This window comes from Gadus morhua, chromosome 18, assembly GCF_902167405.1.
Source record: "Gadus morhua chromosome 18, gadMor3.0, whole genome shotgun sequence".
Taxonomy (NCBI): Eukaryota; Metazoa; Chordata; class Actinopteri; order Gadiformes; family Gadidae; genus Gadus; species Gadus morhua.
The window spans coordinates 2,128,609-2,153,910 of record NC_044065.1 but is presented as its reverse complement, the minus strand read 5'-3'; the positions used below and the strand labels follow the sequence as shown (position 1 = coordinate 2,153,910).

The window sequence follows — 25,302 nt, the reverse complement described above, 5'->3', positions numbered from 1 at the left end:
CTAGTGTCTCAGTGTCTCAGTGTCTAGTGTCTAGTGACTAGTGACTAGGGTCTCAGTGTCTAGTGACTAGTGTCTCAGTGACTAGTGTCTCAGTGACTAGTGACTAGTGTCTAGTGACTAGGGTCTAGTGACTAGGGTCTCAGTGTCTCTGTCTAGTGACTAGTGTCTCAGTGTCTAGTGACTAGTGTCTAGTGTCTAGTGTCTAGTGACTAGTGTCTAGTGTCTCGTGACTAGTGTCTAGTGTCTAGTGACTAGGGTCTCAGTGTCTAGTGACTAGTGTCTCAGTGTCTAGTGACTAGTGTCTAGTGACTAGTGTCTCAGTGTCTAGTGACTAGCGTCTCAGACTAGTGTCTCAGTGCCTAGTGACTAGGTTCTCAGTATCTAGGGTCTCAGTGGGTCTAATCCTAACCCTGAACTAACCCTAACGAGTCCTTCCACATGCCGCCCATCCTACCATGGAGGTCTGGTTGATATCTGAGCTCCAGCAGTCCCACGAGGGGCGTAGGGGTTCTGGTCTGGGAGTCTAGAGCTCTGGTGTACCACCCAGGTTCAGAGAGTGGGGGTGGGGGGCAGGTCATAGTGCCATCAGGGTTATCTGATCGGGAGGAGAGGGCCAGAGTGGCCTTCTGTCCATAATGGATTGTTAACTAGATTGAATTACCTTAGCGTCAGAGGCCCCAGACTCCAAATTAAGTCATCAAGTGGCTTTTTCTGGACTTCTAAGGTGCAGTTTCAGTTAAGAATATGCTCTAACCATTTTACATCAAGAGGGGTGTACAGTGTAGTGGTGTGTGTGTGTGTGTGTGTGTGTGTGTGTGTGTGTGTGTGTGTGTGTGTGTGTGTGTGTGTGTGTGTGTGTGTGTGTGTGTGTGTGTGTGTGTGTGTGTGCGTGCGTGCGTGCGTGCGTGCGTGCGTGCGTGCGTGCGTGCGTGCGTGCGTGCGTGCGTGCGTGCGTGCGTGCGTGCGTGCGTGTGAAATGATTATCCAGAACAGAACAGACAGATTTGTACAGTTTTAATGTATCATACAGCTTGATATACATGTTAAGTATGATGTATATACTATGGCATATGTTAGTAAGTTCAAGGAACATTCATTGTTTTCTATGTACACTTCAGTCTCAGTGAGACACAAACAACCACCAACCCTGACGCCTGACCCTAAAACAAACTCTAACTAACACTAACCCAAATACTAACCCTAACTCTGCCAATGGATGGCATGGTTACTTACATAAGTGCATTGTCAACCCATTTATTTCCCCTTCAATCATAAGTTAGGTTGCACGTACTACAACCTTTCCTTCACTCTATACACTGTGTATACGGAAATTAACAAATATAAAAAACAAGAAACAGTTTGGTCTACTAATACTAGTTGGTAGCTGAAAATTAAAACCATACATATTTCATCTTCTCAACTAAGTGCCCCCAAAGCCACCTCCTGCCACAAGTGGAGGTCAACAGGCTGAGGCACTTCTGTCCCAGCTTCTCCCAATATCTCCAAGGGTCTCCCAACGTCTTTACACATCTCCAAGGGTCCCCAAACATCTCTCAACATCTCCAAAAGTCTCCCAGGGTCCGCTCACATCTGGAAGGGTCACCCAGGGTCCACCCTGGTCTCCCAGAGGTCTCCAAACCTCCCCCAACGTCTCCAGATGAACAGGGTAAGGTCCGTCTGCACCAACATCTCCCAGGGTCCACCCATGTCTCCCAGAGTCTCCCATCGTCTCATGGGTTGTTCTAGGTTCCTCCAGAGTCTTCCATATCAAGACATCTCACTGCTCAATCACTTCTTGTCCTCTTAAGATCATGGGTCGAGGAGGTCGTTGCGTACAGCGGTCTTTGCGTCGTCTATATTAACATTCAGTGTTCAGTGGCTGTTCCAGCTCTGGTAAACCAAGGTTGGAACTTTATAAGTGTCTTAATGTAACATTGTATGCAGGAACGCCTCAATCTCCCTCGTGCAATATGCCACCTGATAAAATATCTCCTCTTGTACAATATCCCACAGCGGCCAAAACATGTCATGGCTATTATATACATCTACAAACTCAACACAACATTTATCTCGTCAAACTACTTAGAAAAAGACTAACGTTAGTTGACCCCTGAGGAGAATCCCAGTCGTAAGCAGGCAGGATCCAAGCACTTTACATTCGCATGACAGACGTGATTTAGTGCCCACTTTGTTGCATGTGTTACGCATTAGAGAATACACGCCTTCATTCCGTGTCTCTCTACTGGTCTAGACCAGTTTAATGGCGAAGCAACCCCCTATACTTGAATGCTAACAGACTATTAGTACAACTCCCGTTATATCTGCCATGTCATTCTGATTTCAAAGGGGTGGTTATGATTGACGAGCAGGGGTCCATGAGAGCACTGAACAGGACAGAAGGCATGCAAACTGGGAGGACCGTACAATACACGATTAGAGAGGACAGGACAGTACATGACTAGAGCGGACTGTACGCGGCGAGGGAAGACAGTACATGACTAGGAAGGACAGGTTCATGGATGGTGAGGACACTACATGGATAGAGAGGACAGTACGTTGCTAGGGAGGAGGACAGGTACGTGGCTAACAGAAAGTAGGTGTCGCTAGCAGAGAGCCGGTATGTTGATAGCACAGAGCAGGTACATTTTTAGCAGAGAGTAGGTACAGAGCTAGCAGGGAAAAGGTACATGGCAAGCGGAGAATAGGTGTGTGTCTCGCAGAGAGCAGATGTGTGTCCCTCAGAGAGCATGGTAAACCTGGATAAACCTAGCCTTAGATTGTCCTGAAGCAGGTAGTTTGTTCTCACAGCAGGGATGCTGTCAGATTGTCCATGCACGATTAATAAGAGCACAGTAGTAACTTATATTTATATTTAATAATATTAGTAGTAGTAGTAGTAGTTGTAATAGTGGTTGAAGTAGTATTAGTAGTAGTAGTCACGGATACAAATGGTGGGTAAGAAGTCAGATGGCTAGACAGTTGACTAGACTCCAGAGACCTTATATAGGCCTCATATAGACATCATAAACATTAAATGAACAATATATAGACACTGGGACATTATTGTGTTGTTCCCTAAGAGGATTCTGGAGTGGGTCCAGAGTTGATGGTAGCGAGAGGGTTAAGCTGAAAGGGTTAGGTTAGGATGAGAGGGTTAAGCTGAAAGGGTTAGGTTAGGGTGAGAGGGTTAGGGTGAGAGGGTTCGGGCAATGGGGGGTTTGGCCTCAGATTCATGTTTAAATGGACAAAGTGTGCCACTTGCATGATGTTAAAACGTAGACGTTGATCAAGTGTATAACGGAGCTGGCCGGGGAGCGATCACACCACAGACGTGGCGTTGGACTTGGCGCCGCCGGGTTTGGCCGCTGCGGGCAGCAGCTTCTCCGCCAGGTCCGGGCGGTTCATCGTGTTCAGCGCCGAGCACAGCAGGTCGCGGCCCGCTCCCTCCCGGCCCGCCCAGTCCCCGAGCAGCGCCCGCAGGGGCTGCTGGCGCTGGCGGAGGCCCTCGATCTGGTCCGGGGAGTAGCCCAGTAGGGCGGCCAGCCGGCTCCACTCGCCCTCGCCCAGCCCCGGCCCCCCGTCCAGGAGCTCCAGGTCGGGCCCCTGGAGCAGGGACTCCAGCACCTCCAGCTCCTCGCGGGTCTGCAGGGGGACGAGCAGGCAGGGGTCCTCGTCCACCGTCACCACTGGAACAAGAGAGACTTCGGTTAACGCTGTGCGTTACTTACTGTCCGTTACTTTCGTCTGGCATGCAGGGCAGCGACGAAGGTCCTCCACTCGGGTCGACCCCGGGCTGTTTTCTGGACATCTCAGTGTCAGGTTCATCGATTTCATTTCTTCCTCTACTGTGCAACACCAGGTGGTCTTGGGTCGTCCTCTTCATCGTCTACCTTAAAGGGGACCTATTATGCTTTTTCGACTTTTATGACCTATAAACGTTGTTATAATGATTGATAGCCATGTTTAACCATACTAAAGTGTCAAATAATGACGTACATGCATTTCGACGTATTCCCTGCTGACAGTCTGGGGTGGCTGTGCAGAGCGCTAAAACACTCGGGACAGCGATTGCGATTCACTTGCGATTCATTTCCGGGAAACATCTACGTAGACGTACTCCTGCCATGCCCCCATATGCCTGGTCAAATCTGCCCGCGCACGCTCCAAGGAAGGTAACCAATCACAACGGAGTTGGGTTGGCAGGAGGGGGGCGAGGGGGCGGAGAAGGACGAAACCGAGCGTTGACAGAGAAGGCTGAAAGCGCCCAGATGAGAGGAAGAGTTTCCCGAAAATCTACATCGTTTTTTGTTTATGGTTAAACATGACTATCAATCATTATAACAATGTTTATAGGTCATAAAAGTCGAAAAGTATAATAGGTCCCCTTTAAGGTGTCCGGTGAAGGAACACTATGTATGCATGTATCATTATTATTATTATTATTATTTATAGTGTTGTTTATATTTATTAAGCTTAAAGGAATTTCGGGCAGTTTCGACTACTTATGTATTGATATTTAGTCGTTTATTTTCTCTGCTTTATCGAATAAGGCTGAAGTCCCATCGAGTCACATGGCGTTACACGAGCAAGTGAGAGAAACAATAATAAATTCAGCTTTCCTGAGGCAATGCACATGGTCTGATAACAACGTGTGAATGCTCTAGATTCAGTCACCCGCTTTGTTGGCCCGAGTTTGTGTGTACACACACACATTCAAGGAATCTGAGTCATTTATTTTTCTTGGCTCTCAACGTACTCACCGATTAATTATAGAGTTAGGCAAGAACAGAGCAAAATAAAGATTTGAACATAGAAACATTTAGCTACCAGATAAAGATATAAATCTACACAAGAAACAGGTTGCAATGGTTCATTGCGCAGATGATGCGATAAATATTGGATGAATAACAGGATCTTGATACACATGATATGAACGGCAAGCAGTCGTGACGCTGAAGGCATGCATACAATACACAGTTTATACAGCAAGCCGTGGTTTATGTAAAACGATGATGGGATGTTAAAACTGTGTTTAAACTACAAAATATACAGTTTAGAAATGGAATGTTCAGTAGATGTGTAGGGTTACAGGTTAAACAAGAGGGTTTATTGAGGATTGGTTCTGACCCAGTGTGATTTATGATTGAAGGATTAATCAGAGATTCAGGGGAAAAGGAGAGAAAACTTGGAATATTAATCTCATTGAATAATTCTTCAATGCTAACGAAAATACCGAAAAGTATAATATTGTTAGTAGGTACAACTAGAGTATGTGTGTGTGTGTGTGTGTGTGTGTGTGTGTGTGTGTGTGTGTGTGTGTGTGTGTGTGTGTGTGTGTGTGTGTGTGTGTGTCTGTGTGTCTGTGTGACGTGTGTGTCTGTGTGTACGTGTACGTGTGTGTGCATGTGTGTGTGTGTGTGGGTGGTGTGTGTGGCATGTGTGTGTCGACGTGTGCGTGTGTGTGTGTGTGTGTGTGCATGTGTGTGTGGGAGTATCTGTGGTTGACGTGCATTTGTGCATGTGCGCATGTTTGGCATGTGTGTGTGGGCGCATGCGCTGTGCGTTGCCATGCCTGTCTGCGACGTGCTGTGTCCTTCCTGTAGGCTCTGGCTGTCCACGGAGATCCCGCTGTCGCTGTGCATCTTCTCCCCCTCAGGAGACGGACTGGCCTGCTGCACCGCACCCTGCCCTGAGGGACAACTGTTCCCCTGCTTGTTCTGCTTACAGCTGTTCCACCTGCAGGAAACACACACACACACACACACACACACACACACACACACACACATACATGTATATACAGTACGCATGTATATCATACCGTCTAAACACAAACAGCTGTTACATAGGTTACACGTAATGACATGTGCCTTTATAGGTATGTGTAGATATGATTGAGTATAGGATAGGGTTAAGGGTAAGGCTTATAGGGTTGGGGTTGGTTATAGAGTAGGTTAAGAGTTTGTGTGAGGTTAAAGTATCGTGGCTTATTTATTTGCCATTGCACATGTGCAAGTATTACACAGCAGGAATATACAAATCCACACAGAAAGCTATGTGTATCTTATAGGGCTAGTATGGAGTTGATTGAGGTTGAGTCTACGGTAAGGTTTATGCTTGCTGTATGTCTAACATGAAGCCAATACAATGGTATGGCCATCATTTGTGTTTATCTTCTATAATCTTTTGTTAGGAGTGACTCCCGTTGAGATCAATTATCTATTTTACAAGGGAATCCTGCACAGTAAGGAACAAAGTTCCAGGGAATGACATCAATCCGGACATAGAGACAGGTTCAGACATAGTTCAGTAATGATTAATGAAAACAAAGAAATACTATGCACGCTTGGCATACCTAGAAGCAAAGACAAAGACCAAGGGAGTGATTCACCATTGGGAGAGCTGGCAGAAGGTCTGTATTTATCTATTCTAAGTAGTTACATGACAGTAATGTTTGTCAAAGTCAAATATATTACTATAATATTTGTCTTTTCTACTTTAATATTCACATTGCTACAGTAATTACAGCATAGAGTGTTTGTGTATGTTCTTTGTGTGCCTGAGTCTGTGTGTGTCCGGGGGAAGTGGCAGATGACTTCATTAATAAGAAACATCAAATAAAATATTCATGTTGTTTTTCCTGAGATTCTAATCTGTTGACCTACTGGCAACCCGACATGCTTCACTGTTCAGCTGACATATGGACGGTCTGCCGCGTCACACAAACAGGTATTATTTCAAGCAGAATGTCAACCATCGTAAGAATAGGAATCAAGAGTTTAACGAGCAGAGGTTCTGGTCTGTGTCGAAATGTCCTTGTTCGACGTTAGCCTCCAGGGAAGTGTGGTCTCCTCTACATTCCTGCGTGTTAACACTTGTAACTAGGTCCGTTTCCAAACAGCGTGATCCTGTTAGAACATTTCAACAGAAGCAGCTAACTCATCCAACAGGCCAGGCAGGCTGTACTGCTCGCATGCTAATTAACGACACGTTATATGACAATAAAAGCGGCCGAACCACAGTTACACTACATACACTGGGCTTACTGGGATTATAGGTGATAGGGTCAAGGCCAGAGTCACGGAGAGGACTTAGTGGGTAACAGAGTCGGCGCCAGAACAGATCTACTGGAGGGGCGCGGGTCCCCAGCGGGGGGGCATTGCCGTTTGAGAAGTATTTGAACTCAGTGGTGACCTCACCGTCAAACACAGCAGAAATGCTATCAAAAACAAAACACATTTTTCTTTATATTATTAGGCTTATTATTAATTATTTTTTAGCAACCATATGTTGTTTTTGTTGTTGTCGAGGCTATGTGGTCGTAGCCCTATGCACAAAGTTTACGCGGCCACACAAACAAAGACGAAAATAAAAGGCGGAAGGCGGTCGTGGAGGCAAAACACAGATAAATGCAGTTCACCCACCTCTGATATGTCAGAAAGAGTTTACTCACCTCTCAACAGTTTATGCACCTAAAAAAATAACATTAAGTAGGCCTGCCGCTGGTTATAAACCTTAGACAACAGCCTCAACAATCAACAAAAACACCCTGCAGAACAGGTCCGCTGACGCTAGGCCTTCAGGTAGCAAGTAGCCTATTGGACAGGCCACTCACCAGAAATAACACAAGGCCATGTACAGAAAGCCAGGGCTGGCTTCAAGGAGTGAAATGAACAACGTCTAAGTGCTGTGTGTCCTTCCATTCGCTTGTGCATTTGCGTGTCAAGGCTAAGCAATTTTCGTAAAACCATTTTTTTGATAATTAGGCTAACTGTCTATAATATAGGCGGACAAACTGTCTACCATATTATTTTCAATTCAAACCAGGATTCTGCACGCTGCAGCTTAACGTTATGTTGAATCAAATGTAACATGTTTACTCAAACAATGAGCACTGACCAAGCCTAACCTGCATGCACAACCAAAATGATGCGATTCCCCCATTCATTTATTTTATTTTATTTAAGTTACATTTTGCCCATTTAATATTAAAAGAATAACTAAAATGGATTTTTTCTTTTGGCCACGCCATGACCTGTGGTAGGAGGGGCATTAATGACCGCTGGGGGGGGGCATGGCCCCCAAATGCCCCACCTTAGCGCCGATACTGGTGGGTCAGAGGTTAGAGTTGAGGGTGACAGTTTAGGGTTGGAGGGTTCAGGGTCAAAGGTCAGGGTTCTCACCTCTAGCCTGCTATTGCCAGACCAAGCTCAATCTTGTGCTGAAGAAAATGACAGCAGCCTCCCCAGACCAAGCTCAATCGTAAGCTGCGGTCATTTTCTCCAGCACAAGAGGCGTGATCAACGGGCCTCGTTCAAATGACTGTACGCAATTGGCTGCTTGCCGTCGCTTCCCCGTCCTCATTGTGTTAAACCAGCCAATAGCGCGCCAGGGGGGGGGGAAAGCCAGCTTGGCGATTGGCTCCCACAAAGAACTAGAAAGAGATGCGTGGCTCTTCTCCAGACCCTTCTTTCGAGGGCGAACTCAAATGGCCGGCAGAACGGGGCGGGGCGGGGCCGAATCTGGCTCACCTCTTGAAGATGACGAAGGCCAGCAGGCCCAGCACCACGGCGGCCAGGATGGAGCAGTAGATGGGGATGAGCTTGTCGTGCAGGCCCTTGTAGACGAGCCCCGGCCTCTCCGTCGTGTTGGGCTCCTCCGAGGGAGGGGGGCCGGCCGGATCCTCGTAGTCCACGGACGGCGGATCGACTTCCCAGGGGTTGAGGGTGGGCAAGGGCGTGGTCAGCACCGGGTTCATGTCTGCGGGGGACACAGTCGTTACAGTTAGTCTTATACTGGTTGACTAACCAGAGGCTTCTACTGGTGGCACTGGGCGCTGCCCAATACAACCAGTCCACTACTGTTGGACAATGGGAGCTGCCCAGTACAACCAGGTCACTACTGGTGGCCACTCTGAGCAGCCAAGGAGAACCAGTATATTACTGGGGGACACTTGAAGCTGCCCAGTACAACCAGTCTGGTACTGGGTGACAAAATCATTCTACTACTGGGAGCTGCACAGTTCAACCAGTCCGGCACTAGTGGACACTGGGAGCTGCCCAGTACAACCAGTATACTAGTGGAGGACACTCTGAGCAGCCCAGTAGAACCATAATTACTCTTGGTCATACTGGGGCAGCTTCCCCACTGTCTACTACTGGTCATGCTGGGAGCTCCCCCAATAAAACCACAGCCTCCTACAGTGCAGACTGGGACCAGGGTTATCACAGGGGTGGGTTTATTATCGCGGCGAGGGTTACGGTGTGGATATCGTAAGACGAATCTGAGGGCGTAGTAAGTACATAATAATAACCCATGTCCAACCCTATAAGTACCTATAAGTATTTATCAAACGGAGGAACATATTGGTGAATCCATAAAGTGTATATGTATTGATCTTCTTAATGTTTTACCAGTCAGCCTCTTAGGTTGAAGTAGGTGTCGAGTTTCTTGTCCTCTAAGTGCAAGATGCTATCTACTCCCTTAAAGGGGAAGCCTTCCCTCTGCATTTAAGTTGTACTCTCTTAAAGGGGCGGTCTGCTTTAAAACTCACTTTCTTAAAGGGGAGGTCTTCATTTAAATAACAATCGGTCGAGGTATGATATGTAGCATATCAACTAAAACATACACTGTAACAAACAAAATTCATGAAAGTCATCAAGCTAATGCGAACAGGAACGTTATAACGTTACATCAACGATCAACACGCTCAAAAGGTTATTTTTAGATCGTTTCGAACACGGATAACACAGCTGGGCCACCCTGCAATTTAATTTATCATGCAACAGTATCCAAAGCTGTCTGAGTCATCGACTCATTTAGCAACTAACTTAACGTTCGGGGAGTTATGGTGAAGACTTCTCGGACGATGGCTCACACTGCCGCTCTCTTAAAGGGACGGATCTGTCCTCTGCATGTGTAAACAACGCTCTCTTACTGTCAACTAGACATTGTTTAGAAAAAGTACCGGTGTTTATTAGTGTTTAGGGTGTTTATTAGTGTCTAGGGTGTTAGCTAGTGTCTATAGTGCTTTATATTAAATAAAAATTGAATTTCCTCTCCTCTTACCTCCCCCCCCTCTCCTCTCCCCTCCTCCCCTCCTTTGCTCTCCCTTCTCCTCCTCCTCCTCTCTTTTCGATTCCTCCCCTCCCCTCCCCTCTTCCCTCCCCTCCTCCTCTCCCCCCCTCTCCTCCTCTGCCCTCTCTTCTCCAGTCCTGATCTCTCTCCTCTCTCCTCCCTCCTTTCTCCTCCTCCAGGCCCTCCTCTCCTCCCCTGCCTAGCTCCTCTCCAGTCCTGTCCTCTCTCCTCTCTCCTCCCTCCGTTCTCCTCCTCCAGGCCCTCCTCTCCTCCCCTGCCCTCTCTTCTCCTGTCCTGTTCTCTCTCCTCTCTCCTTTCTCCCCCTCCACTCTCTCCTCTCCTCTCCATCTTTGATTGGTGACATCAGACACCTTGACACACAGGCCATCTTTGTCTGCCCCCCCTCTGGAAACTAGACCCTCTTCCTTCCTTTGTAGACAGACTATTGTTCCCCTCATCCATGCCCTCCACGTTCATTCTCCTTCAATCTTTCTTTACATGTGTGTGTGTGTGTGTGTGTGTGTGTGTGTTTGTGTATGTGTGCGTGTATTTAAGAGTGTAAGGAAGTGTTTGTGTGTGTCTGTGCATGTGTTGGGAGGGGCAGCATCGGGCAGGTTCTTGTTCCCAGGTGTGGGCAGGTGTGTGTGTGTGTCTGAGGCTGGTCATTAAATCCCACATTAGGAATTTTTATCCGGCTAGAAGCCAAGATTTCCAATCAACAACTTGGGAATGTTTATGATGACACACTGAATGAAAAATGTGTATATATACAAATATATATAATTTACACTCACATCCCGGTCTCACATACGCCAGTTCAGAGTCACCTCAGAGAGTAGAATGAGAACATGACATGAACAATAAGGGTTAGGGTTTAAAAAAAAAGTTGCTTTTCTCTACAAATACTGGAAACCCCTTTATCAGAAGTCCCGCCCACTCTGTCCACCCCCGCCACTAAACCCATGTAACTGAAGCGGATGCCACTTCCTTTGAGCAGTAGTCCCTCCCTCTTTCTCAACCCCCGCCACTGAACCCATGTAACTGAAACGAATGCCACTTCCTTTGATCAGAAGTCCCGCCCCCTCTCTCGCCAATGCCGTGTGTTTGAGGCAGCCTGTTCCAGGCGTTACGTCGTGGGATGGGAACGCCTGGGAACGAGGTAACATAAAGCTTCGGCTCTCCGGCTGTACGTTTGCGGGCACATCGCCAGCTCCTCAAGCATGAGGTGTTGACAACTTTGCGTGTCTTCGAGTGGAATTAATTATTGTTCTTTAATAAAACGTAGCTCTGAGTGGGAATTCGTAATAGCGATGGATGATTGGTTTAGATCGAACCTTTATTCTGTATCATGAAAGGTTTCTTACGTTTTTTTTCACTGTCTCTTTAACCACTCATTATGTCTCTTCCATATTACCTAGGGATGGGCTAGTTAATTTCTCTCTCTCCCCCAATATTCTCATCTTTCTTTGCTGTGACTGGTATTCTTTTTGTTTTGTGTGTGTTTGCGTGTGTGTGTGTGTGTGTGTGTGTGTGTGTGTGTGTGTGTGTGTGTGTGTGTGTGTGTGTGTGTGTGTGTGTGTGTGTGTGTGTGTGTGTGTGTGTGTGTGTGTGTGTGTGGTAGAGGTCACAATAGAAATTTCATCTCTTATTGATGCTACCATTTCTCAGCATCTGCTCTCTATCTCTTCATCTCTCTCTCTGTTCTCAGTCGTCTCTCTCCCACATGTCTCTCTGTTCCCTCTGTCTCTCTCCCTCCATCTGTTCTGTCTCTAGCTTGAGACTGAGTCTATATCTGCAGACTTAGGCTGTATCTTTGTTGTCCATACCATATCAATTGGTAACAGCTACCTGTGACTGCGACTACGGACATCAGAGGCCCCGTTTCCGGGGAACCCCACAATGCCCAGCTCACATAGCATGGTGACTGTTGCATAGGGAACATATACATGAATATATAATGCCAGTACTGCCAGTACTCCCAGTACACTGGTCCACCACCACTCCAGTTGACCCCCTATTATCTCTAGCAGAACACAAGCCCCTCTGTGGCGGCTCTCTGACATTCCCCTGAATGGCCGATCGCTGACATGCTTCCAGCAGATCAGAAGATTGATATGCAGAGCTTCTACAACCAGAACCAGAGGCATGCACCCCCCCCCCCCCCCCCCCCCCCCCCCCCCCGGCCAAATCACCTCTGGAAGGACATGGGGTCCACCCAGGCTCAGTGATCATCCCGAGGCTCAGCGTGAGGGGGGTGGGGGGTGGGAGGGGGGGGGGTTGTGGTCGCCAGGCTGATGGCGGGTCGGACAAAGCCAAGCTGTTTAGCAAACAGAGGAGGTCTGTGGATCTGACTGCACACGTCCTGATGATCTAATGATCTGGACACTTTAAGGAGTGCCCACTCCAATGTCTATAAGGTTTATCTTGTCCGTCTGTCTTTGTCCAGTCTGTCTATGTTCTTTCTCTCTAGGCCCTTTCTTTATATTGCCTGTCTCTCTATGGCCTGTCTCTCTGTGGCCTGTCTCTCTATGTCCAGTCTGTCGATGTTCTTTCTCTCTATGGCCTGTCTCTCTTTGGCCGGTGTCTCCCTTTCCTGTCTTTCTATTCCCCGTCTTTCTTTGTACTGTCTCTCTATGTCCTGTCTTTCTTTGGCCTGTCTCTCTATGTCCTGTCTTTCTTTGGCCTCTCTATCTCTCAGAGATGCCTAATCATCCATTTCCATCTCCCTACTCCTCTCCTCTCCTCTCTTCTATTGATCTCCTTAATGTCGATAGATCTACACAGATCACCTTCTCCTCTACGTTTTCCTTATTGACTGTAGTCTGTTCTCTCCTTCTGGTCTCTCTCTCTACCTGCTTCTGGCCTCTCTTAACCTGATGCAAACTCTTAACAAGACACCATGTTTAGTTTTTTATCTGTTACCTCTCTATAAACTCACCGCTACTGTCTACCGTACCCCTAAACCGAATAGTGACTTTTTGATTGTTTTTTCTTCTTTTCTCACCCATCTATCCTCTCTCTCCCCAAACATAATACTGCTGGGTGATTTCAACATCCACATGGACCATATCAATCTGCCGCTCACCAAAGACTTCACTTCCTGTTTAGATAGTCTTGGATGCCAGCAACGTACCAGTATTCCCACACACTCCAAAGGACACATTCTAGACTTAATGTGCTGCTCTGGTCTCACCCCTCTTGAACCTACCGCTGATGAACACCCCATAACTGACCATTTTCTCCGGTCATTCACAGTGAAACTCACTCTCTCCGTCTTTAAAACACCACGCCTCATTTTATTCCGGAATATGAAGAACATTAACCCTACCACTCTCATTTCAAGTATCCACTCTTTCCGCCTCCCTGACATCCAAAATCTATCCACCCCTGATAATCTGGTCTCTCATTACAACGCTCGACTCGAAAAAATCAGATCTGTTTCTTTCTCTGTCTCCGCAACTTGGTTCACTGCCGACCGTCGTCTGATGAAAGCCAAAGGTCGGCAACTTGAACGGATTCATTTAAAAAAAAAAAAAGGCCTCACCATTCACACAGAAATGTACAATAATCACATCTTAGACATCAAGGACTCCATTGCCAGCACTAAAACCCACTACTACTCCAGTATAATCACTGCCAATAAAGGATACTCCAGGTCAGTGTTCACCCTACTCAACAATACCACTAAACCCCAGGACTCTCTGCCCCCTCACCTGAACACAACCTCCTTCTGCAACTCCATTGTCCTCTTTCACGACAAACATCAAGAATATCCACCAGCACCTTGGATTAGTCCCTCACCTCAGCATCTCAACAGACTTTCACCCTTCATCACTCCCACTCTCCTCCTTCCAGCTCCCCCCTCTCTCTGAAATCAAGGAACGCATCCTGTAATCCAAACCATCCACTTGTCAACTGGACCCCCTCCCCACACAACCTGGTAAAGCCTGCCTCCCTTCTCTGGCCCCCCTCATCTCTGCCATCATCCACTCCTCTCTCACCAATGGAACTGTCCCTACAACCTTCAAAACCGCGGCTATTTCCGCCCACTCCGTAGCACTGAAGCAGCACTCATCAAATAACAGAAAACCTCCTAATGGCAGCTGATTCTGGACTCACCATCCTCATCCTCCTCGACCTGAGTGCAGCCTTTGACACGCTCTGTCACACCACCCTCCTCAACAGGCTAGCTTCCATTGCCATCACCCACACTCCGTTAGACTGGTTCAAATCATACCTATCTGGCCGCACTCAGTTCATCCAACTGAAGTCCTTTAAATACATCCCCTCCTCCGTCACTTCAGGGGTGCCCCAGGGTTCTGTCCTGGGACCCCTCCTCTTCATCATCTACCTCCTTCCCCTCGGCAATATCTTCCACAAATGTAACATTCACTTCCACTGTCGACACCCAGCTCTTCCTCACCACTAAACCCTCGTCCACTCTTCCGCCCACCTCCCTCACTAACTGCGTGTCTGAAATAAAAAACTGGTTCACGTCACAATTTCCTCAAATTAAATAGTAGCAAAACCGAGGTCCTACTCATTGGTGCAAAATCAACCTTATCAAAAACAAACTGCTTTTCAATCACCATCGATAATTCCAATGTTTCACCCTCCTCCAGGGTTAAGAGTCTGGGCGTCATCCTGGACAGTACACTATCCACAATGCCGCCATCCTTGTCCACGACCTCGTCACCTCCAGTATGGATTGCTGCAACTCGCTCCTTCTCGGCCTCCCTCACAAATCCCTCCGTTAAACTCCAACTGGTCCAGAATTCAGCTGCCTGAATTATGACACGAACCCCATCCACCAACCACATCACCCCTGTCCTCCCACAGCTCCACTGGCTCCCGGTTCAGTTCCGTATCAAATTCAAGGTCCTCCTGTTAACACTTAAGGCCGTCCACAACCTTCCTCCCCCATAACTGTCCGACCTCGCCCACGTACCCACTCCCTCAGATCCTTTTCCTCCGTACACCTGTCTGTCCCCTCTGCCCGTCTCACCACCACCAAAGAAAGATCGATTCATTTCCCCTTTTCAAATCACAACTCAAAACACATCTGTTCAGAACTGCTTATTCCACCTGATGCCAATTACTATGTCTGTTGTTATTACAATTTATTTCTCTCTTTCTTAATTTTGTTTCCTTCTGATGACTCTGTACGGTGTCCTGGAGTGCCGAAGAAAGCGCCTTCAAATACAATTATTATTATTATTATTATGAATAGCTTGTATCTGTATCCTCTCTATGTACATGCTTATCTTGCCGTTTTCATCGTAGTCCTGCAGAAACGTTTTAATTCCACGTGTTCTTTGTTGCAAGAGGAGGACGAGACACAACAAATTAAAGTTCCCACTTAGCAGTCGGCTCTGCGGGAAGGAGCGAGTGAGATTTATGAGACAGCTAGTGAGGGGAGGGCTAATTTATAATCCAGTATCGTTAACATAGGCAAACGCTTCTCCTATTTGTAGAAACATCCGGTTTAATCTGGAAACATCTTCTTGGGTTGCAGCATTTCTGCGAACTACACCCACACACACACGTACACACACACACACACACACACACACACACACACACACACACACACACACACACACACACACACACACACACACACACACACACACACACACACACACACACACACGCATACATACACACTGTTTCAGGTAAACTAAGTGGCTGAGGTTACCTGACCTGGTTGAGTTTAGATAACTGACTGCTGTAACTGAGTGATTAAGGTTAGCTAAGTGGTTGTGCTATCTGATTGAGGTTAGCTAAGTGGCTGAGGGTAGCTAAGTGAGGGTTGAGGGTTGTGGCTGTGGCTGCTGTATCAAACAGGAAGATGGCACAACAAAAGCCGATTTGTAAGTCACCAGTTTCGGGGTCCTGGGTGCTAACTTTCGTCAATAGACGTGTTGTTTCATGGTAAAGCCAATCTCCCTGATCAGGTCAGACCTTCAGGGGGAATGTAGGCTGATGGCTCTGTGGCCACGGGCTAGAACCCCAGTCTTAGAAATGACCTTCTGGAAGCACAGTGAGACAACTTGTCTTGGGGATGACTCACTCTAACTCTGTTGACCCTAATGTTCTCCCCAGATGAACTGGTGAATATCAATGTTCTCTAGTGTTGGGAGGGGGGACACAAGAAAGGGCTGAATATTAGTAGGAGACTTCACCCCCCTCTGCATTCTAACAAATTCCTCTTCTTCTGCAGTCATTGCATATGGGGTACCGCACGGATCTAGTTTAGGCCCTCTTTTATTTTACTTTCAATTGAGATGCTACCACTTGGTACATAGATAACACACCGATATAGTCTGTAGCTGGGTTCAGTCTGTAGGTGTGCTACGGACTTTGTTGAGGGTGGAGTGTGGGGTGTTCAGTTTCTCTGACTGAGTGCCCGAGGCGCGTGGTGTGTGTGTGTGTGTGTGTGTGTGTGTGTGTGTGTGTGTGTGTGTGTGTGTGTGTGTGTGTGTGTGTGTGTGTGTGTGTGTGTGTGTGTCTGAGTGAGTGTATATGTGTGTGTGTGTGTTTGTGTATATGTGTGTTTGTGTGTGTTTGTGTCTGTATGTGTGTTGGTGTGTTTGTGTGCATGTGTGTGTGCATGTGCATGTGTTTGCGTGTGTGTGTGTTTATGTGTGTGCGTGCCTCTATGTGTATGATCGTCTCGCTGGCATGCTCGCACGCACGAGCGCGTACGTGTGTCCTACGAGCACGACTAACACACACATTGCAACCCCTCGCACGCCCCGCCCGCCCGCCCTCCTACCTTGACACACGGTGTCCCTGATCCGGGAGCAGGGCTGGATCTCCTCTTCGTCGTCCTCGTCGCACAGCGTGCACGGCAGGCAGGGCTCCGTGGAGCTCTCCTGGTCCGAGTAGTTGTCCACGCTGCAGGACTCGCACACGGTGTCGCGGTCGTAGTCGCAGCTGAACAGCAGGCCCTCGCCCTCGGGGCACCGCGTGCACGGCTCGCAGCGGTTGGACTGCTGGCTCAGGTAGAAGCCGTAGTCACACACGCACACCGCGTCGTTGGTGTCCATGCACGGCGACTTCATGCGCTGCAGGCCGGCGCAGCGTGTGCACGGCTGGCAGCGTTCCGTGTGGCTCCGCCCCTCTGAGTACGTCTCACCTGGTTGGACGACAATCACCATGGATACGTTATGGGCTGTGCGATGGTGTATAGTAGACGGGGTACCCCCAGACCGTTCTGGGGCGACTTGAAATCGCCGGCAGAACGGTCTGGAGAGGAGCAATACATTTCTTTATGCTTCCGATCGTTTTTATTTACGGGAGCCAATCACCGAGCTGGCTTTTTCCCCTGGCGCTCTATTGGCTCGATCAACCCAATGACGACAGGGAAGCGACGGCAAGCAGCCAATTGCGTACAGAGTCATTTGAACTAGGCCCGTTGATCACGCCTCTTGTGCTGAAGGAAATGACGGCAGCGTCACCAGACCAATGTGCAATCTACAATCGAGCATGGTCTGGCAATAGCCAGGCTAGGTGTATAGTGTAGCAGCAGGGTGATCGATAATGTAATGCGTTGTGTGCTGAATAAGAACACAATGCACGTATTGAAGATGTGCCATATGTGATTTGATGCGTACGTCTCTTAATGCGGTTGTTTATATATCGACCTCCGCTTGGGGAATAAGTGGTTGACAGTTTCAAGCGCTTAGTGCAATAACCTGAAAATAATGTCAAACAAATAATAATTGGCGATTGGTCAGTGTTTTTTGAAAAGCAATGTTTTTGTATGTATTTGTTATAAGTAATATTTATGGTTCAAAACAAACAAAACAGCTCCTTCTCCGGGTTAGGATGCCAAATAATGAGTGCTTCCTGCTGCCGCTGAGGTCAAAGATTAAGTGGCCCCCTAACCCCTTGAGACTCACTGACAACGCACTCTGCTCCAAAGTGATCTCCTAATACACCCTGCTACATCGTGATCACCTAACGCACCGTGCTACATAGTGAACAACTAGTACACCCTGCTACATCGTGATCACCTAGTACACCCTTCTACATAGTGATCTCCTACATAGTCTCCCTGCTACATAGAGATCCCCTTATACACCCCGCAACATAGTGATCCCCTAGTAGACCCTGCTACATAGTGATCTCCTAGTACATATCCTGCCACATAATGATATCCTACTTAGTCACTCTGCTACAAAGTGATCTCCTACCTATTACATCCTGCTACATAGCGATATCCTTGTTCACCTAGCTCCATAGTTGGTATTTTAGTACACCCTGTTACATAGTGGTCTCCTAGTACATCTCCTGCTACATAATGATATCTTACCAAGTCACTCTGCTAGATAGTGATCATCTCCTAGTACAGTTGCTGCTTCAAAGTGCTCCTATTATGACAACTGCTATTGCTCTCAGAGCTATTAGGATAAGGAGCATTGAGAATATATGTTTAATGTATCACATATAATTTATATGATACATTAAATATCATGTATAATATATCACGTATAATATATCTACATACATCTATACCTATTTATTATTAATAATACAGAAGAGAACAACTTAATAATGGTCAGCATTTAAAACCTACACATGCACGGAGATCAGAATGTGTGTGTGTTTGTGTGTGTGTGTGTGTGTGTTTGTGTATGTGTGTGTGTGTGTGTGTGTGTGTGTGTGTGTGTGTGTGTGTGTGTGTGTTTGTTTGTGTGAGTGTGTGTATGTGTGTGTTTGTGTGGTGAGTGTGTAGTATATAGTGTGTATAGTACAGTACTGTCTATGCAGGGGGAGCATTGTGTGTGTGTGTCTGTGTGTGTGTGTGTGTGTAGTATATAGTGTGTATAGTACAGTACTGTCTAAGCAGGGGTCGCAGACGGTCTGTGTCGCTCCGCAGGGTTTGATGACTCCTTCTCCAGGTCCACATTCAAGGCAGCAGACCCCATCCGTGGTCAGCTGACCAGAAGGACACGCAGCCTGATTGGCTGAAGCTCCCACCTGCCAACCGACAGACCAATCATCAACGCCCTATAGTGAGTATATACAGTACAGTGGATATAGATTTATCTATATAGTTGCCCTATGATTTCTGCGACGTTGAAATTGCAGACCGGTTTGCAAAATTTAGTACTAGAATGATCCACTGTACAACATGGAGCCTTGAAGAATATGCACATTTTTCATATTTTGGTGGAATTTAAAAAAAAAAAGGATAATCAAATGTAGTCCTGATCATTGTAGTACCCTAAATGATTTAATAATTGTACAATTACAGATGAGTAGGCATAAATACAACAATCATTTTCGATGTGTTCTGAGTGTTTTGATAGAAACGTGTCAAAGAGCGCACTTAAAAACTAAAGAATTCGACCCTTACTCCAAAATTCAGAGCAGATCAATACCGGGACTTTTATGAGTTGGGGGTAAACTGTTTTGCAAATTCTGTAAACATGCTATTGATTGGACAGTACGAATATGTGTGAGGACCACTTAAAGGCTGAAGCCCCATGTGAAGAACAAGGCAGAGCAGCCTGGTAACCAGAGCAAGCCTCCTCTAACCACCATTACTAGTGCAAGCGCATCCGCAGATTGGAGACGAGAATTTATTCAGGGCTTTGTGGCTGTGTGCGCTGAGTCTGACATCCCCTTAGAAAAGCTGGGAAAGCTACGGCCGGTTCTAGTGAAGCATTGCAAACAGGGGGGTCGTTGACTCATAGCATGGCTATAGAGAAAGGTACAGACTCATATCTAGAGAGAAAGGTACAGACTCATAGCCTGGTTATAGAGGAAGGTATAGACTCGTAGACTGGCTATAAAGGAAGGTATAGACTCATAGACTGGCTATAGAGAAAGGTACAGACTCAGCTATAGAGAAAGGTGCAGACCCATCGAAAGGTAAAGACGCATAGCATAGAACAATGGCAGTTCTACACGGGGGCCGATGGGGGCCAGTGCGCCCCTGTAGACCTGTCCCAGCCCCCCCCCCCCGTGTGCTGCTGCTGCTCGGTGAATGAGAGCTCAGCGACTACTCTTGGAGAAAGGAGCGACAATTTTTCCTGTTGCAAGAGTCGAAGCTAAGCAAAACGATTTCATTTCGTAAGTGACTTGTTGTTCTTGCACATAACCGTGTTAATGTAGTTCCTCACATAGGTGCGTTTCCATCCCCCTGATTTTATGCGACTTTGAAGTATCGAATAGGTAAACGGTGATGGAAACACCAAAATTCGCATTAAAATCCTCTAATTCGCAAAAAAGTTTATCCGCTCGCTTGAGGTGGTTTTTGAGAAATGGGAAAGAGAGTAAATTCACAAAATGGGAGATGGAAACACACTTTCTGAAACAGCTGTGATGTAGCGAACTTTGAACACACATGACTGACCATAGATATATATATTAACTAGATGCCCTACGGCGGCGTCTAGAACGTCATCATAGGCGGCCATCTTACCACAGTAAAGCTTTCTGGGGGAATCTGTTGTAGCGGACGTAAATCATTGATCTGCACAAACGCTAATACAACTTTATTAAAGGTGCTAAAACGGTTTGGTTTCTTACAAACTTTTGCTTTTTCTGAGTCTTAGTAGACCATATATTGATTAAACATAAATAACATCAAAACCTTGTGCATGTGTGTATTTATTGCACCTATCTGTTCTGTTTAATGACCATTTCATATGAAAACACATGGAGCTGCTGATGATGAAATTAAGTTTTTAAATGTCTGCTCTCGAGATATTTAGAAACAAAATTTTATCTAAGCAAACTCATCGAAGCAGAAGTGAGTATCCAAATGTCAGTATCCTTACTAGGTCTAGGCTACACAATGTTGTGATGTTGACCACCTATTTTCATTCGTTTTGGCTGTTGCATTGGGATAACAAATACATTTGAGTAGAGAGTAGAAGGCTATCTGCCCGTGTTAAGTAGGAAGGGATGGTTATGCAACAATATCTAATGCATGCCCATACTTTTTTTTTCTTCTAATAGCAGCTATCATGAAATGAGGAAAGAACAGTAGAACATCTCTCATCTCTTTGATCTCTTTAGACGGTGCAAGATTGCTCTAGCCCTTCCTGTAAACTCAGCCTCTTGGGAACACAGTTTCTCTTCACTGAAACTGATCAAATAAATAGGAAATGGCACATTGTTTTGCACTTCGTTGGTACCCTGGAGTTTTTTTTTCACATTGACACACTGTATGTTTTACCCTGTACTGTATTTTTTATTTTTGTTATGTCCCTACTTCTCTTGCACGCTTGTACAAAACAAATGTTTATATGATTTTGATGATTTAGTGCATAAGCTCCATCAATTTAGATACTTTGACAAAAAAATACAGACTGTACACGTTAAATGTTTGAGGATTCCAAAGTAAAGTAAAGTTTATAATCTTTAAATATATTTTTTTGCCTTTTCTTGTGCCCCTCTGGTAAACACTGGCCCCTCATTGGCCGCCCTAGTAGAATGGGTCTAGAACCGCCACTGAAGAGGAAGGTACACACTCATAGCTATAGAGGAAGGTACACACTCATAGCTATAGAGGAACGTACAGACTCATAGCTATAGAGGAAGGTACACACTCATAGCTATAGAGGAAGGTACACACTCATAGCTATAGAGAAAGGTACAGACTCATAGCTATAGAGGAAGGTACAGACTCATAGCTATAGAGGAAGGTACAGACTCATAGCTATAGAGGAAGGTACAGACTCATAGCTATAGAGGAAGGTACAGACTCATAGCTATAGAGGAAGGTACACACTCATAGCTATAGAGGAAGGTACAGACTCATAGTCTGGCTATAGAGAACGATGGAGACTCATAGCTATAGAGGAAGATACAGACTCATAGAGAGAAAGGTAAAGACTCATAGCTATAGAGGAAGGTAGAGACTCATAGAGCAATGTACAGACTCATAGCTATAGAGGAAGGTACAGACTCATAGCTATAGAGGAAGATACAGACTCATAGCTATAGAGAAAGGTACAGACTGATAGTCTGGCTATAGAGGAAGGTATAGACTCATATTCTGGCTATAGAGGAAGGTATAGACTCATATTCTGGCTATAGAGGAAGGTATAGACTCATATTCTGGCTATAGAGGAAGGTATAGACTCATATTCTGGCTATAGAGGAAGGTATAGACTCATATTCTGGCTATAGAGGAAGGTATAGACTCATGTAGAGAAAATCTTGATTGAACAGACAGAGGAGTGGAGGGGAGCAGGAGGGGGGAGGAGAGAAGACAAGATGAAAAGGGAGGACAGGATCGGATGAGCGGGGAAGAGAGAGAATGGGAGGAGAGAAGAGAGGATAGTGGGGGAGAGATGAGAGGGGAGGAGGGTGACATGTGGAAGGCCCAAACCACCTAACCCTAACATTAACCCAACCAAGGGCCTTAACCCAACCCAGAGCATAACATTAACCCAACACAGAACCTTAACTTAACCCAAACCCCAACCTTAACCTAACCCAGAACCTAACCTTAACTTAACCCAGAGTTTAACCTTAACCCAACCCAGAACCTTAACTTAACCCAACCCAGAACCTTAACTTAACCCGGACCCTTACCTTAACCCAACCCAGAGCCTTACCTTGACTTAACCCAGACCCTAACCTTAACCCAACCGAGGGCCTAAGCTTAACATATCCCAGAGCATACTCATAACTTAACCCAGAACCTAACAGTCACCAAACCGAGAGCCTAACCGAACCCTAAAAACCTAAAGCAGACGCTAACCTTAACTCAACCCAGAGCCTAACATTAACCCAACCCGGACCCTAAGCTTAACCCTTCCTTACCCCCCCAACGTAACCCTCATCCGACCCTGGTTGCAGCGCTCGATGCGTAATAATGGCTGAATAAACTTTAAATACGTTTGATTCAAAATGCTTCTGGGACGAAGTTACCAAAACAGAATTGTACAACTCTGATTCAACAAATTAATTAAAACATTATTTTCAGTTTCAGTGCGTTTGTAAATGATGCGTGTAGTGCAGCAGGTGTGAGGCGGACTCACCGCCCCCAGGAGCAGCGCCAGGAACACGGTCTCCATCTGGACACTCCGCGGCATCTCAGTCTGTAGTTTGCGCCCCAAAAACCAAATCAAAGCCACTCAGCAGCAGTTAGCACCAGGGATTTCCACGGCGGAGCGCAGTTGACTTCGCTGTTGCGCTCCAGGCAGCTGCGACACTTAAAACGGATAACGTCCAGCTGAACAGAAATGATCCAGGGGCACTAATGTGTGTGGCAAAGCCTCCAGAGGACTGTGTGGTGAGCCTACTTTAGTTCTGGGGTAGCCTACTAAAGTTCTGGAGTACTTTAGTTCTGGAGGAGACCAATGACGGACCGACGCGACCCTAGGAGCTGAGAAGGTGCATGAAAGTGAGAGGAGCGGCCGGTGGGACGAGCGAGGATCTGTTCTCCACGCCCATCCCGCAGACACGAGCGGCCCGCCCTCACCGCCTCCCGTCCCGACAGCATCTCGGCCCCCTTATTCAATCTCCTGATTCGATTGACTGGAGGAGAGCGGAGTAACGACGGCCATCTGTTCTATGAGATAAATACGCTAATGCATATTAGCGACCTATTAACCCAACCCTGTTCTTATAGACTGCACTGCACGCCCTCCATTTGGGACACACACACGCACGCAACCACACACACACACACACACACACACACACACACACACACACACACACACACACACACACACACACACACACACACACACACACACACACACACACACACGCGCGCGCACACACACACACACACACACACACACACACACACACACACACACACACACACACACACACACACACACACACACACACACACACGCACGCATGCATGCACGCTCACAAATACACGCGCACGCAAACACACGCACACCACACACTAATTAACACAGGCACACACATACACGCACGCACGCCCACACACACTCGCGCGCCCATTGGCCCGTATAATTTTAAAATAACGAAGAATGTGTGTTGAGCCTGTTGATTATTATTATTTGTGTATTTATTAACTACGTATGTTACCATAAATATATTTTGAAGGTCAAAGAATATAATAGGCTCTGTGCACAACTCTAGAAGCGAACTTCCGGTGTCGCCGGGTGTCGGCATACTAGTTTCCTGTCTACTTTCCGTATCAGTTACCATGGCAACTATAAATAGTAAAAAGATGGAAAACCAAACCAAACAACGGAAATTTAATGTTGGAAGACTTCACAAGCTTCAACGGAGTGAAGGCGGATCAAACCAACACTGCTGTGTACCGTTGTGCTCAGCTTCCAGCCGGTATAATGGCAGTTTAAGTTTCCACCGCTTCCCAAAAAACCCAATTCTTCAGGCGCAGTGGATACAGAAGATCAGGAGGACGGGGTTTGAAGTCACCAACCACACGAAGGTGTGCGGTCGGCATTTCGACAACAAGTTGATCACATCAACTGGAAAAGGGTTACGGGTCCTTTTGCCCAACTCAGTGCCTTCTTTGTTCAACTGGAACAACTTCATCGCGAGGCAAACACGGGCTGGTGTGTGGGAGCGAAGAGAGAGACCGGCGAGTCCCGAGCCTTGCTCCGACCCCGAAGAGCCTGAGCTACCCGTTCCGATGGTCTTAGACCATGAGTACAGTGCTACTAGTACAGTGTGTGTTGACCGTGAGCACTACAGTGCTATACAAAAAGAGATTGAGGTGCTCAGACAGCAGGTCCAGAGCTACCAGCTGCATACTATATTTGGGTTCGAGCGGTTTGCTACTTCCCCAGAAGACATCCGCTTCTACACCAGGTCTATCGATTTTTTATTGTTGTAGAATAAATTAATGTTTTCTGGGTATGTTTTTAAAATACGTGAACAGCTCTCAAACAAAGCATTTTCCATTAACAGTGTGTATTTGTGTGATGTATTTTTAAATAGAATTCCATCATATGAGCATCTGATGGCATTCTGGAAACTAATCGAGACAGCAACGAGCAAAATGATTAGGGTCACTAAAATCAACAGAAGTTATGCCACAAGCACAACTACTGAAAGCCCTTTAACCAGACCAACTGTAAGTATAGGCCTACCAAAAAGTCGGGATGGCAGAGTAAACTAGCTCAATGTGCATGATGACCTAAAGGTATGACCTTTATCACAGGGGAAACCAATGGAAGACATTGTTGGATTTAACATGAATTGACCAAACTAAAGAGTTGAAAAGGTGAGCCATTAGAT

At 46.5% G+C, this 25,302-nt stretch overlaps 1 protein-coding gene across 1 annotated transcript; it reads right to left on the bottom strand.

The window, feature by feature from the left end:
• Positions 1–999: 999 nt before the first annotated feature.
• On the bottom strand, positions 1,000–23,625 carry LOC115531385 (tumor necrosis factor receptor superfamily member 16). Its single transcript, XM_030340618.1, has 6 exons — positions 23,088–23,625; positions 18,924–19,065; positions 16,856–17,218; positions 8,532–8,760; positions 5,573–5,736; positions 1,000–3,686 (listed from the first exon to the last, which is right to left on the bottom strand). Exons 1-6 carry the CDS (start codon positions 23,139–23,141, stop codon positions 3,319–3,321), a joined length of 1,320 nt encoding a protein of 439 aa, XP_030196478.1. The 5' UTR covers positions 23,142–23,625; the 3' UTR covers positions 1,000–3,318.
• Between the last annotated feature and the right edge of the window lie 1,677 nt (positions 23,626–25,302).

Coding starts and splice junctions, on each gene's coding strand:
- LOC115531385 (XM_030340618.1), bottom strand. CDS start 23,141: ATGCCGCGGAGTGTCCAGATGGAGACCGTGTTCCTGGCGCTGCTCCTG. Junction 17,219..18,923: donor CTGCGACCCCTGCTTAGACA/GTACTGTACTAT, acceptor TCGTCCAACCAG/GTGAGACGTACTCAGAGGGG. Junction 8,761..16,855: donor CAGGGACACCGTGTGTCAAG/GTAGGAGGGCGG, acceptor TGTCCCCCGCAG/ACATGAACCCGGTGCTGACC.